Source organism: Muscardinus avellanarius (assembly GCF_963383645.1).
Source record: "Muscardinus avellanarius genome assembly, chromosome: 3".
NCBI classification, from domain to species: domain Eukaryota; kingdom Metazoa; phylum Chordata; class Mammalia; order Rodentia; family Gliridae; genus Muscardinus; species Muscardinus avellanarius.
The window spans coordinates 118,067,523-118,083,091 of record NC_137788.1 but is presented as its reverse complement, the minus strand read 5'-3'; the positions used below and the strand labels follow the sequence as shown (position 1 = coordinate 118,083,091).

Sequence of the window (15,569 nt, the reverse complement as noted above, 5' to 3'; positions counted from 1 at the left end):
TTAGCAGGGCTCTTAAGCCCTGCTTTTCTCGGTTGCCATCTTCCCGGAAGTCCCCCTGCCCTATTTTTTATTCCTTATTTTGAAACAGGGTCTCACTAAGTTCAGAGGGTCTCACTAAGTAGTTGAGGCTGTCTGCGAACCATGTTCCTTGGGTTTCAGCCTCCCAAATGCTGGAATTACAAGGGTGTGCCACCACGCCTGGCAATAGTTATTTCTAATATATTAATCCTTATGAGTCTACTGATGCTTTCAAGTCAAATCAGTATCTTGATCTGGGATTTGGGACTTCAGTCTTGGTAAGATATTCCCCTGCTCATTGCAGTGTACATTCATGTATCAAATGTTAAGAACTGTCAGGAGTGGTGGCGAATGTTTGTAATCCCAGTACTTGGGAGGGCTGAGACAGGAAGATCTCAGTCCTCGGCCAGCTCAGCTACTTAGTGAGGCCCTCCCAACTTAGGGCTGGGGTTGTAGCTCAGAGGTAGAATGCCTCTGGATTCCATCCCCAGTGGCCCCCCCCCCCACTATATCTACATCTGTCTATATCAGCCAAGGGAGGTACCATCCCCTCAGCAGAGTAGCTAAGTGCTAGTTTGAAATATCCCCCCAAATCAATGACTAGAAACAATCTCCAACGCAACAGTGTTGGGAGGTGGGACCTAAAGAGGCAATTTGGTCAGGAGGGTACTGCCCTCATGAGTAGATGAATACTGCTATTACTGGAGTGGGTTAGTTATTATCGGAATGGGTTCCTGATAAAAAGATCAGTTTGGCCTGTTCTACAGCTTCCCTCCTCTGTCTCTCTTGCTTTTTTGTCCTTTCACCTCCCACCATGGGATAATGCAACAAGAATGCCTTTATCAGATCCTGGCAGCCCTTAGATCTTTCTAGCCTCCAGAACAGTAAAAAATAAATTTCAGGTGCTTTTTTTTTTTTTTTTTTTGCAGTACTGGAAATGAAACCCAGGGGCATTCTATCTCTGAGCTACACCTCATCCCCATGTTTTATTCTTTCTTTTAAACACGGTATCACTGAGTTGCAAAAGGCCTCACTTATAGTAGCTGAGGCTGGCCACAAACCGTGATCCTCCTGTCTCAGCCTCCCATATGCTGGAATTACAAGCATGCCCAACCATAACTGGCTTTTTTTTTTTTTAAAGCCACACACAACATATTAAGACACTGCTACAGCCAGGCAAGGTACCAGGTGCCTGTAATCCCAACTAATCAGGAAGGTGAAGCAGGAAGGTTGAAAGTTCAAGGCCAGCCAAGGGAGGCGTGGAGGCACAAGTTTATAATCTCAGCGCTTGGGAGGTTGAGACAGGAGGATCACATAGGTTCAAAACCAGCCTCAGCTACTTAGTGAGACCCTGTTTCCAAATAAAATATAAAATAGGTCTGGGAGTATAGCCCAAAGGTAGAAAAGCCCCTGGGTTCCACCCTTAATACCCCAAAGGAAAAGAAAAAACAAAGTTCAAGGCTGGATATTGAGACCCTGTCTTAAAATAAGAAATCAGTTTGGGGTATGTGGATATAGCTCTGTGGAGTGTCCTGGGTTTAATTCTCAGTACAAGGGCGTAGGAAATCACTAAATCATTATGTTTTTTTTTCTTTTTTCTTTTTGTGGTACTGAGAATGGAACCAAGGGGCATTCTACCTTCGAGCTATACCCCCAGCCCTATGTTTTATTCTTTATTTTGAAACAGGGTCTCACTGAGTTGCAAAGCTACTAAGTACCTGAGGCTGTTTGAGAAGTCTAAACCTTCTAAAAGCTGGGATTACAAGCATGCACCACCACACCCAGCTAAGGGAATAACTATGTGGTTTGTGGTTTTTTTTTTTTTTGTTTGTTTGGTACTGGGTGTGGAACCCAGGGGCTTTTCTACCTCTGGGCTACGCTCCCAGACCTATTTTATACTTTATTTGGAAACAGGGTCTTACTAAGTTGCTGAGAGCCTCACTCAGTAGTGAGTGAGGTGGTACTGGGTTCTTAAGTAGTGAGTGAGTTTGGTGGTAATGGGGATGGATCCCTTCTACCTCTGGGCTACACTCCCAGACCTATTTTATATTTTTATTTGGAAACAAGGTCTCTTAAGCCAACAAGGCTGGCTTCAAACCTGTGAATTCTCATGTCTCAGCCTCCCAAGCTCTGGGATTACAAGCGTGTGCCACCATGCCCAGAGTCACTATGGTTTTGATGTTCCTACCAAAACTAAAGTTGAAAAAAAAATTTTATAGTACTGGGGATTGAACCTAGGGGCATTTTACCACCAAGCTACACCCCTAGTCCCATTTTTATCCTTTGTTTTTTTGTTTATTATTTTGGTGGCACTGGGGATGGATCCCTTCTACCTCTGGGCTACACTCCCAGATCTATTTTATATTTTTATTTGGAAACAGAGTCTATTAAGCCAACAAGGCTGGCTTCGAACCTGCATGATCCTCCTGTCTCCGTCTCCCAAGCACAGGGATTACAAGCGTGCGCAACCACTCCAGGCTTATCCTTTATTTTGAAATGATCTCACTAAGCAGAGTGCTTAAGTATCTGAGGCTGGCAACAAACCTGCGATCCTCCTGTCTAAGCTTCCCAAGTACTGAGATTACAAGCTGCGCCACCATGCCCCGTTCAATTAACAGTTTTCTTAATTAATAATCTCTGCCCGAATAATCTGCTTTGTAACTAAGGACATATATTATAAGCATGAATTGCTGGCATGACTATCAAAGAAATGACATATCCCCAGCCTCTTGAAGCTTGTAATACTTTGCTTTCTTTACGTTCCAGTGCTCTCATAAGTAAGGAAATCAGCTTCCTCTGTTTTTAAATCAGTTTAAATCCTCTTCTTCATGAATTGCAGATACCAGCAAAAGCCACGCCCTCTCGGCATCTGCATTATTATTATTAATGCAGTCCATAGGCAGAATCTCAAAGTGAGAAACAGCCCTGAGAGAAGGTGTGGTCGCTGGCCAAAAGTACTCTCCACTTTTAGATATTCTTTCATAACTATTATTCTTCTAGTATTCTTTTAACTCTCTATACGAATTGCTCCGGTGATGTGAGATCAGGACTATGAAAGAAATTGAGTCCGTGGAAATAAATTCTCTAATAATTTGTCTAAACGCCCTTGGCTCTACTCAATAGTAATGAAAAAACTGGCCAGAACTCAGATGCTGTGATAAGCATTCCAGCTGCAGCAATCACAAATGGTCTCTGACCCTCATTCCTATCACTAACTTAGGTTAAGCCATTAACTCCGGTAACCGGTAGCTCAGTTTAAGGTAACTCTGTTTATCCTTGAGATCCTGCCTAGAGACAGAGAAGATAAAACTTTGTGTGTGACTTCAAAGCAATTTAGTTGATGAACAACTTAGTCGCCCAAATACAATAGAGCCGAAGGAAAAAGATTGTTGACTTTTACGCCCAGTATGAGCATTCCCCGAGACAGAGAGACTGGCCGCATGGTTAGAAATGAATATGACAAAATAAAGGACAGATGCTCTAAATATATATGTATGAAGGAAAGGAAATACCGTAAGAGTAAGAAAAGCATTTTTGCATGAGGAAGAGCTTATCATAAGAACGTCCCAACTGGGAAAGAAAGGAATTAGAAAGTTAGAAGCAGGTTGCAGAGGGTTTGTGACAGGGAAATGGATTATTAAAGATGAATAGGCTTTTAACAGACTTGTTGTCTAAAGAAGAGTGTTCAGCAGTTAAGGAAATACATCTGACAACTAAATCCAAGAACTTCATGGTGTTGTTTGTGGTGTTTTGTCTGCCAAACTGTGTTGTGAGTTTGCTTAAGCTTTCAGATTTAGAAGGTAAGATGCCAACACCTGAAGAAACTCTATCACATCCACCTGAATCACCACATCTCCCCACACTTGCTATATGAACTGAGCCCAAAAGATGGAAAGTTCCAAGAAAGTTAAAGAAGATTCCCCGAGAAGCCTCCAAGCCTTGGGCGTGCCCGTTTCTTCTGGAAGATTGCCCTTTGGAACTGCTTGTCTGCAAGATCAGGGAGAAGGTCCGGAGTTAATCTCTTGAAAGCCAAAAGCCAGCTGAAAACCGGACTAGTTTTTTTTTACCTTTGTTTACATGTCATTCACTATTGTTTCACAGTGATTGCATTCACTTCCTTTTCTCTTATTATTAACTTTACTGGTGAAGGGTATAAATTTTTCGGGGTTCTTGTAATAAAGTGTCATTGGCTCAAGAAGCCTTTGTCCATATCAGATTCTTTCTAGAGAGAGCCATCACTAGGAACTCTTAGTTCCTAGAAGGGAAAGAATCGCTGCAGATAAGAGGCTGCAGTACTTCACTCTAATCCTTCCCCATCTTTGCTGAGGTTCTCGACTGCGAGTGGACTCGCGCCCCAATTAGACTGAGCTGGTCTGCGACAATGAATGAGTGGAACATTATACTTTAACACCTGTAGGTAAGCAACCAGATGGTGAGCTGGCCTTATTAGGTTCAAATCCTAGTTCTGCCCCTTCTGCCATGTGACCTTAGGAAGAAACCTTGTATCTAGACTTCCTAATCTGTAAGGTGAATATAACTGCCTCATGAAGGTAGTAATGAATAAATGATAATGCACACAAACCCCAAAGAACAGAGCCTATATAGAAATGCACACAATACGCTTGTAATCCCCGCGTTTGGGAGGCTGAGACAGGAGGATCGCACAGGTTCAAAGCCAGCCTCAGCTACTTAGTGAGGCTCTTAGCAACTTAGTGAGACCCTGTTTCCAAATAAAGTATAAAATAGGTCTGGGAGGATAGCCCGGAGGTAGAAAGCCCCTGGGTTCCACCCCCAGCACCACTTAAAAAAAAAAACAAAAAAAAAACAGAAATGCACACAATATATCCTTCCCCCTTGTTTCTTGTCTTCTGGTTTTTCTCCCTTTATTTGTCTTGGCTTCTCTCCTCTAACTGATGAACAAGTGGATATAACTGGACTGGGATGAAAGTTTAAGGATGAGTTTATTTTTCTTCAAGCTCTTTAATAATTTCAGATAAGGAATATTCTAATGAACCAGAAGTCAGACAACTTAGGTTATTTCTTTTTTTTTCTTTTTTTTTTGTTTTGTTTTTGTGTGTGGGTCTGGAGATGGAACCCAGAGACATTCGACTCTGAGCTACACCCTCTGCCCTATTTTTTATTCTTTATTTTGAAACCATGTCTCAGTGAGTTGCAGAGGGCCTCACTAAGTAGCTGAGGCTGTCCGCGAACTGCAATCCTCTGGTCTCAGCCTCCTGAATGCTGTGATTATGTGATTACAAGCATGTACCACCACACCCGGCTTAATTTAGGTAATTTCTAACAGTTTATGAGTTGTGTGGACTAGCATCAGTTATATAATTTCCCATAAAAAATTTATTTATCTATCTAAATATAACACTACAGTCAGGTGTGGTGGCGTGTTCAATTATTAAGCAATTAATGCTTAATAGCTGGGCATTGGTGGTACACACCTGTAATCTCAGTACTTGGGAGGCTGAGACAAAAGGATCGAAGGTTCAAGGAAAACTTCAGCAAGTAGTGAGACTCTCATCAACCTAGTGAGACCCTGTTTACAAATAAAAATATTATAGGGCTGAGGATGTAGTTTGGAGGTAGAATGCCTCGAGGTTCAATACCCAGTGCTACACATACACACAAAATAATAAATAAATAAAGCCAGGCATGGTGGCGCACATTTGTAATCCCAGCATTTGGGAGGCTGAGACCAGAGGATCACGATTCGTGGACTGCCTCAGCTACTTAGTGAGGCCCTCTGCAACTCAGTGAGACCTGGTTTCAAAATAAAGAATAAAAAATAGGGCAGGGGGTATAGCTTGGAAGTCAAATGCCCCTGGGTTCCATCCCCAGGCCCACACACACACAAAAATAAATAATACAAGCCCTGCCTCACTTCAGATAATTTTATAAGTTCAAATATGAAAATATATATGTGTTAATTAAAGCATAATTAAAAACATAAGATACCAATATATTATAGTTTTGTGTTATTTTTAGATATAAGAAGCATTTTTTTGGGGGGGAAGAATCCTGAACCTTCAAACTACACTCCCATCCCTTTTTTGTGTGTGTGGTGCTGCGGATGGAACCCAGGGGCACTATACCTCGGAGCTACACCTCCAGCCCCATTTTTTATGCAGAGGGCCTCACTAAGTAGCTGAGGCTGTCTGTGAACCGCGATCTTCCGGTCTCAGTCTTCCTGGTATTACAAGTGTAGACTACCACACACCCAGCTTTTTTTTTCTTTTTCTTTTTTAGGTACTAAGGATTGAACCCTGGGGCCTTCTACCTCCGAATTCCCCCTCAACCCTATTTATTTATTTATTTATTTATTTATTTATTTATTTATTTATTTATTTATTTATGTTTGTGGGCCTGGGGATGGAACCCAAAGGCATTCAATCGTCAAGTTACACCCCCTGCCCTATTTTTTATTATTTTTTAAATTTGAAACAGGGTCTTGCTGAGTTGCAAAGGGCCTCACTGAGTAGCTGTGGCTGTCCACAAACCGCAACCCTCTAGTCTCAGCCCCCTGAATGCTGGGTATGCACCATCATGCCTGGCCCAGCCCTATTTTTCATTTGAGACAGGATCTTAATAAGTTGCAGAGGGCCTCACTAAATAGCTGAGGCTGGCTGTGAACCTATGTGGATCCTCTTGTCTCAGACTTTCAAATACTGGGATTACAAGTGTGTGCCACCATGCCCGGCTTACACCCAGCCTTTTTTTATTTTTTGAAACAGGTTCTCCCTAAGTTGCTGAGGTTCTCACTCAGTTGCTGATGGAAGGCCTTAAACCTGTGATCCTCCTGTCTCAGCCTTCCAAGTACTGGGATTATAGGTATGTGCCAACATGCCTATTTATAAGTATTATGTTTCTTTACTAACTCAAGCACACTTACCTGAGGGTCTTCTGGATTGGTGTATACCTATTCAAAAATAATTTGAAATTGAGTTATTTGAGGTTAAGTATTCAAGACCTAAATTGAATGTTTAATATATTAAGAAAACTTAGCAAAACATAAAAAATGACCCCCCAAATATTAGTGGGGTTTTTTTGTAGGTTGGGGATGAAACCCAGGGGCATTCTACCTCCAAGCTACACACCCTGCCCTATTTTTTATTCTTTTTTTTTAAACGGACTCACTAAGTAGTTGAGGCTGTTTGTGAGCCGCGATCCTGTCTCAGCCTCCCAAATGCTGGGATTACAAGTGTGTGTCACCATGCCCGGCTCCAAATATTAGTTTATTACTTTTTTCCCATTGAATAAATCAGTTGTTTGCATAAAGTGATATACATAAATAATGATAGTTTTAATGTCATTTAATGAAGCAGGACTAAATTTGAGTCTTTAAAAAAACATACAATTTAAAAATACTTACAGCTAGAACGACCATCCTTAGCTGAAATACAACAGAGAATAAAAATCTTACTTGTATTATATAAAAACATTTTTCATTTGGGTTATGAAAATTCTTTGCATTATCTCAGGGGGTAGGGATGTATTGAATGAGAAAAGTAAAGAGTAGCCAGGCGTGGTGGCGCATGCTTGTAATCCCAACATTCGGGAGGGTGAGACCAAAGGATTGCAGTTCACAGACAGCCTCAGCTACTTAGGGAGGCCCTCTGCAACTTAGTGAGACCATGTTTCAAAATAAAGAACACAAAATAGGGCAGGGGGTGTAGCTTGGAGGTCAAATAACTCTGGGTTCCATCCCCAGACCCACCAAAAAAAAAAAAAAATAGTAGAGTATACGTGAGGCCCTGGGTTCCATCTCCAGCACCAAAAAAAATAATTCTTTGTCCTGTTTCAACATTTATTTCTCCTCCTCCTCCTCCTCCTCCTCCTCCTCCTCCTCCTCCTCCTCCTCCTCCTCCTCCTCCTCCTCTTCTTCTTCTTCTTCTTCTTCTTCTTCTTTTTTTGTGGTAATGAAGATTGAATCCAGGGGCATTCTACCTCCAAGTTATACCTCCAGCCCTATTTTTTATTCTTTATTTTGAAACAAGGTCTCACTAAATTGCGGAGGCTGACTGTGAACCTGTGATAGTCCTGTCTCAGCCTCTCAAGTACTAGGATTATAAGCGTGCGCCATCACACCAGGCTGTCTATTTTTTTTTTTTTCCCTGTGGTACTGGGGATGGAACCCAGGGCTTTCTACCACCGGGATACACTCCCAGACCTATTTTTTATATTTTATTTGGAAACAGGTTCTCGCTAAATTGCTGAGAGCCTCACTAAGTAGCTGAGGCTGGCCGCGAACCTGTGCGATCCTCCTGTCTCAGCCTCCCAAGGGTGGGGATTACAAGCGTGCGCCACCATGCCCAGCACAGACCTACTTTTATACTTTATTTGGAAACAGGGTCTCCCTAAGTTGCTGAGAGCTTCATTAAGTAACTGATGCTGGCTTTGAACCTATCTTGGCCTCCTAAGTACTGGAGTTATAAGCATGCACCGCCACGCCCAGCTGTCAACATTTATTTCTAATAACAAATAATCATTGTAGAAGATAGACTTAACATGCCTATGAGGCAGTACTTTATATGCTTCCCTATTCCCCAAAATATATATTTCTACTTGACTTACTGATGGTTGAAATTCATGTCAGCATTTATTTCATTGACTTAAGCAAACAGGGTATTAGTACTAGTTACAAGAAAAATATATATTGTAAGATAACCACATTAAACCTTACCAAATGAGTATTGATTTCTTTGAAAAGAGAGAAAGTAGAGATCTCAGGACTCTATGTATTTAATAAAGAAAAGAGATTTTGGAGACCACAGGAAGAGAAAAATCACAGGAAATCATTTACTTAAGTGATCTGCCCTAAATCTGGAGTTACTCTTGATTTCGATCATTTGTTTTCTTGTGGTACTAGGGGTTGAATCCAGGGGATTCTACTTTCAATCTACACCCCAGCCCACCCCCCTTTTTTTGGTGGTACTGGGGTTCCCGGAAACCTACCTCAGGGCTACACTCCCAGACTTATATATTTTTTAAAATTTGGAAACAGGGTCTCTTAAGCCAGCAAGTCTGGCTTAGAACCTGCACTATCCTCCTGTCTCTGCCTCCCAAATGTGGGGATTATAAGCCTGCACCACCACGCCGGCCAGCCCTTTTAATAATACTGTTTTATTATTTATTTTTATTTTGAAAGAGTCTTGCTAAGTCGCTGAGCCTGGCTTGAACCTGATTTTCTAGTCTCAGTCCATCAAGTAACAGGTTTACAAGCAAATGCTACTATGTTCTGAAATTCCATTCACTTCTGTGTATTTCACAACCAATCCATCAACAAATCCTTAGTTTGCTGGGCCTGGTGGCACACGCTTGTGGTCCCCGTGCTTTGGAGGCTGAGGCAGGAAGAACGCACGGGTTCGAAGCCAGCCTCAGCTACTTAGTGAGGCTCTCAGCAACTTAGTGAGACCCTGTTTCCAAATAAAATATAAAAAAAGTCTGGGACTATAGCCCGGAGGTAGAAAGCCTCTGGGTTCCAACCCTAGTACCACCAAAAAAAAAAAAAAAAAAAAAAAAAAATCCTTAGTTCTACTGCCAGTCTATCCTGACTCTCTTCTTTTGCCATCCTGGTCAAAGCCACACTATTTCTTATCAAATCTATAGTAAAGTAAGCCAAGTCCTATTCCTCTTACACCAATCTTATTCTCCTTCTAAGTATATTCTTGCTCTTTCTTTCTTTTTTTTTTTTTTTTTGTGGTACTAGATTGTACCCAGGGCATTCTACCACTGAGCTACACCTCTAGCTCTATTTTAGTTTTAATTTTGAAAAAAGTCTCACTAAGTTACTTACTAAGGGCCTCACTAAATTGCTGAGGTTGACCACAAACCTGTGATCCTCCTGACTCTGCTTCCTAATTACTGGGATTACAGGTATGTGCCATCATGCCCAGAATATATTCTCTATATAATAGGCAGACTGGTTTTAAAAATTTTAAACATTTTTTTATTCTTTATTTGGTGGTACTGAGGTTCCTGGAAACCCTTCTACCTCTGGGCTACACTCCCAAACCTATTTTCTATTTTTATTTGGAAACAGGGTCTCTTAAACCAGCTGAGGCTGGCTTCGAACCTGCGGGATCCTCCTGTCTCCACCTCCCAAGTGCAGGGATTACAAGGGTGTGCCACCACACCCAGCTTCTTTATTTTGAAAGAGGGTCTCACTAAGTTGCAGAGGGCCTTGTTAAATAGCTGAGGCTGGCCTGAACCGCGATCCCCCTGTCTCAGCCTCCCAAGTACTGGGGTTACAAGCGTGCACCACACTTGGCTGATTCTGAAACTGCCAAAACTCTTCTACAACTTTTTGCTGCTCCTCTGCCAGGAAAATTTTTCCCCAGAATCAGTGTCTGGTCAGTTTCTTCTCATTCAGGTCTCAGCTTAAATGTCACTTCACAGAAGTTCCTTTGATTATCTAATCTAAAGTTACCCTATCTCTCTCACATACTTTTCCTAAAAACTTTTTTTTTCTTTTTCTTTTTTCAGTACTGGGGATGGAACCCAAGGGCATGCTACCTCCAAGCTACACCCCCAGCCCTACTTTTTAGTCTTTTTATGTTTGAAACAGGGTCTCACTGAGTTGTGAAGGGCATTACTAAGTAGCTGAGGCTATCTGTGAACTGCAATCCTCCAGTCTCCCCCTCCCGAATGCTGGTATTACAAGCGTTGGCCGCCATGCTGGGCCCTTCCTAAAAACTTTAATGACATCTAACACTATTGGGAAGTATTTAATTTACTTGCTTTATTGATTGTTTTCCTATTATATAAGGAACCTTCTTTATTTTGCTGACCACTCTTAGCTTACCATGCTTCTACCTAGAATATGTGACTAGCACACAGTATCACTACATATTTACTATGTATTAATCTTTTTTTTTTTTTTTTTGGTACTGGGGATTAAACCCAGAGGCATTCTACTTCAAAGATGCATCCCCACCCCTATTTTTTAATTTTAATTTTGAAACAGTCTCTTGCTAGGTTGATGAGAGTCTCACTACTTGCTGACGCTATCCTCAATCTTGCGATCTTCCTGTCTCAGCTCCCTAAATAGTGGGATAAAAGGCATACACTCCCATGCCCGGCTTTACTATGTATTAATAAGAAAGGGTAGGGACCATGGATAAAAGTTCATCATCACAATTTTGCTAACACTAGACTTCTTGACAACTGGTGGCTCAAGCCTGTAACCCCAGTACTTATAGGAGGCTGAGACAGGAGAAATGCAGGTTCATGGACAGCCTTATCAAGTGGTAGTACTCTCATCAACCTAGTGAGACCCTCTTTCAAGAGAGAAATAATAAACAGGGCTGGAGGTATAGCTCCAAGGTAGATTGCCCCAGGGTTCAAGCCCCAGAACCACAATTAAAAAAAAAAAACACTAATTCAGACTTTTTGGCAGCTTAGTATAGTAGTGGATGCTGTAATCCCAGTACTTGGGAGGCTGAGACAGGAGGATCTCAAGTTTGAAGACAGCCTCAGCACCTTAGTGATGCTCTCAGCATCAACTCAGTGAGACCCTGTTTCCAAATAAAATATAAACTAGGTCTAGGGGTGTAGCCCAGAGGTAGAACATCCCTAGGTTCCATTCCCAGTACCAAAAATAAAAATAATAAAGAATTTTTTGCAACTTAATTTAAACTATATGGAAATTTATTTTTTTATTTTTTGGCAGTGCTGAGGGTTGAACCCAGAGCCTTGTGCATATGAGATAAGCAGTCTGTCACTGAATTATATCTTGAGCCTCCCAAGTACTGGAATTATAAGCATATGCCACTATGCCTGCTATCCAAGCTAATTTAAATTAATGATTTTTGTTTTTGTTTTTTGGTGGTACTGGAGTTTCTGTAAACCCTTTTACCTCCGGGCTACACTCCCAGACCTATTTTATAATTTTTTATTTGGAAATAGGGTCTTGTAAGCCAGCGCGGCTGGCTTCGAACCTGCGCGATCCTCCTGTCTCCACCTCCCAAGCGTGGGGATTACAAGCGTGGTGCCACCACACCCGGCAAATTAATGTTTTATAACATGTTAATTTCTGTTAGATTTGTAGAATGTAAAATATATAAAAAAGAACAAAGAGATACTGAGACTTACATATTTTTTCTGTAATGCATCATAGCATCCTAGCATCCTAAAAAAAATCAAAGATTCATTATTAGACCAAATACATTTCCAGAAAGCAGTTCTTTTCATAAATCTCCATATTATACTAATAAATAAAACTAAAATGTTTTGTTAGACAGCCTTTCTTATTAACTTGTTTAAAATGAAGGAAGAAGCTGGGCATGGTGGCGCATGCTTGTAATCCCCGCACTTGGGAGGCAGAGACAGGAGGATCGTGCAGGTTCGAAGCCAGCCACGCTGGCTTAAGAGACCCTGTTTCCAAAAATGAAAAAAAAAAAATAGGTCTGGGAGTATAGCCCGGAGGTAGAAGGGCTTCCAGGAACCCCAGTACCACCAAAAATAAATAAATAAATAAATAAATAAATAAATAAATAAATAAATAAAATGAAGGAAGAAGGCCTGGTGTGGTGGCACATGCTTGTAATCCCCATGCTTTTGTGGCCATCCTCAGCAATTTAGGTCCCCTGCAATGTAGTAAGACTGTATTTCAAAATAAAGAATAAAATAGGGATGAGGGTGTAGTCCTGTGGCATAATGCCCCTGGGTTCAATCCTAGGTACCACAACAAATAAATAATGTTAACACCTGCAAAGATGGTACCCAGTGTGGAAAGGTGAAATCACGAAAATTTGGTTAAACATTGAATGCTAGCCAATGTATTAAAAATTAAGGTGATTTAAACTGGGCATGGTGCCGGGCGTGGTGACACATGCTTGTAATCCCCGCGCTTGGGAGGCTGACAGGAGGATCTCATAGGTTTGAAGCCAGCCTCAGCTGGCTTAAGAGACCCTGTTTCTAAATAAAATATTAAATAGGTCTGGGAGGATGGCCTGGAGGTAGAGGACCCTGGGTTCCATTCCCAGTAACACACACACACACACACACACACACACACACACACACACACAAAAGCCGGGTGTGGTGGCACATGCTTGTAATCCCCACGCTTGGGAGACTGAGACAGGAGGATCGCACGGGTTCAAAGCCAGCCTCAGATACTTAGTGGCTTTCAGCAACTTAGTGAGACCCTGTTTCCAAATAAAATATATATTAAAAAAAAAAAGGTCTGGGAGTTTAGCCTGGAGGTAGAAAGCCTCTGGGTTCCACCCCCAGTACCATAAAAAAAAAAAAAAAAAAAAAAAAAAAAACTGGTTATGGTGACTCAGGCTGAGACAGGAGAATTAATTACAGTTTCATGGCCAAGTTAGCCTCAGCAACTTAGTGAGACCTTCTGCAACTTAGTGAGACCCTGATTCAAAATGAAATACAAAATAAAAATAGGGCTGGAGAGTAGCCCAGAGGCAGAATGTCCTTGGATTCATTCCTTAGAAACACACACACACACACACAATAAAGTGATTTAGAAAAATAAAATTTTTCTATCTGTAGGCATTTTTTAAACTTACCACTTCACTAACTGTGTAGATCCTGGACACTTTTTATCTTCTCTCAAAATTTTGACACAAAGATCTAAACACAAAAACCATGAAATAATCAGTTACTTAAGAGGAATAAACAAAAAGCCAGGCATAGTGGTGCATGCCTGTAATCCCACTACTCGGAGGCTGAGACAGGAAGATTGCAAGTTTGAGGACAACCTCATCAATTTATTCAGACTCTCAGTGACCTAGTGAGACCCTGTTTCAACACAAAAAATAATTTTTAAAAAGGGCTGGGTGTGTAGTTCGGCAGTATAATGTCCTTGTGTTGAATCCCTAGTGCTTCCTGACATACACACACAGAAGAGGAGTAAACATTTTGAAATTTAAATGAAGATTATTTTCAGCCGGGCGTGGTGGGATTACACCATTTGGGAGGCTGAGACAGGAGGATCATGGTTCACAGACAGCCTCAGCTACTTACTTAGTGAGGCCCTCCATAACTTAGACCCTATTTCAAAATAAAGACTAAAACACAGGGCAGGGGAGGGTAGCTCAGAGGTCGAATGTCCCTGGGTTCCACCCCCAGACCCACAATAAATAAATAAGTAAATAAATAAATAAATAGCTGAGGCTGTCCTTGAACCTGCCATCCTCCTGTCTCAGTCTCCCAAGTGCTGGGATTACAGGTTTGTATCCTCACGCCCAGCTCAGAACTGTACACTTTAAGTGAGTGAATTGTTAGATATGTAAATTATATTAATAAAGTTGCTACTAAAAATCATAATCTCTAAATCAAGTTGGTCGTGTTTTTATTTTTGAGGTACTGAGGATTGAACCCAGGAGCATTCTACCTTCAAACTACACCCCCAACCCAATTTTTTATTCTGTATTTTGAAACAGGGTCTCACTAAGTAGCTGAGGCTGGCCATGAAACTGAGATCCTCCTGTCTCAGGCTCCCAAATACTGGGATTACAAGAGTGTGCCACCATGCTAGGCTAAGTCAAATTAGTTTTAGAGAAAGACAAAGCAAAAGCCAGGGGTGGGGGTGCATGCTTGTTAATTCTAGTGCTTGGGATGCTGAGACTGGAGAATCATAGGTTTTTCTCCTGCCTCAGGAAGTAGACTCATCAACCTAGCAGCTGGAAGGTAGAATGCTTCTGGGTTCCATCTCCAGTAATACATACACACACACCACAAAGCAAAAAAATTTTTTGTGTGTGTGGTACTAAGGATTGAACCCAGAAGCATTCTACTTCTGAGCTACACCCTCAGCCCTATTTTACTTTTTATTTTTCATAAGGTTTCCCTAAGTTGCTGAGGCTATCCTGGAACTTGTGATCCTATTTCAGCCTCCCTAGTACTTGAATTACAGGTGTGCACCACCACAGGCAGCTAAACACATTTTTTTTGTGTGTGGGAAGGTCTGGGGATGGAACCCAGAGTTTGACCTCCGAGCTAAACCCCCTGCCCTATTTCTTTTTTTTTATTCTTTATTTTGAAACCGGGTCTCACTGAGTTGCAGAGGGCCTCACTAAGTAGCTGAGGCTGTCCTTGAACCGTGATCCTCCAGGTCTCAGCCTCCCGAATGCTGGGGTTACAAGCATGCGCCACCACACCCGGCTAAACACACTTTTAAAGACAGTCTTAAGTATTACATTACCATCTAGGTATCTTGTTCCATAAGCACATTCTGGAAATATTCCTCTCAAGTATGTGATGCAGGACACTGAAACTGCTAGGAGTCTCTTCACTAATACCAATGACTGCTGTTCAGTTGATATCTTATTGGGAAATATCACTGCACTCTAAAATTCAAAAGAAATGAAAACATCTTACTTATATTTGTTAAAAAATACCTTCCTTGCACTTAACATATATCCAGTTTTTTTTTTTTTTTTTTTGGTGTGTGTGTGTGTGGTACTGGGTGTGGAACCCAGGGGCTTTTCTACCTCTGGGAAACAGGGTCTCTCTAAGTTGCTGAGAGCCTCACTCAGTAGCTGAGGCTGGCTCTGAACCTGTGCGATCCTCCTGTCTCA

At 41.5% G+C, this 15,569-nt stretch overlaps 1 protein-coding gene across 1 annotated transcript in view; it reads right to left on the bottom strand.

Annotated features, from left to right (window-relative positions):
• Positions 1–15,569, bottom strand: part of HORMAD1 (HORMA domain containing 1) — a gene marked incomplete at both ends in the record, with an annotated part of 36,357 nt that overhangs the window by 19,999 nt on the left and 789 nt on the right. The window contains 5 exons of the mRNA XM_080691608.1: positions 6,920–6,946; positions 7,400–7,420; positions 12,121–12,157; positions 13,557–13,620; positions 15,194–15,338. Of these exons, the coding sequence (XP_080547734.1) occupies positions 6,920–6,946; positions 7,400–7,420; positions 12,121–12,157; positions 13,557–13,620; positions 15,194–15,338 (294 nt within the window). The remainder of the gene's footprint in view (positions 1–6,919; positions 6,947–7,399; positions 7,421–12,120; positions 12,158–13,556; positions 13,621–15,193; positions 15,339–15,569) is intronic.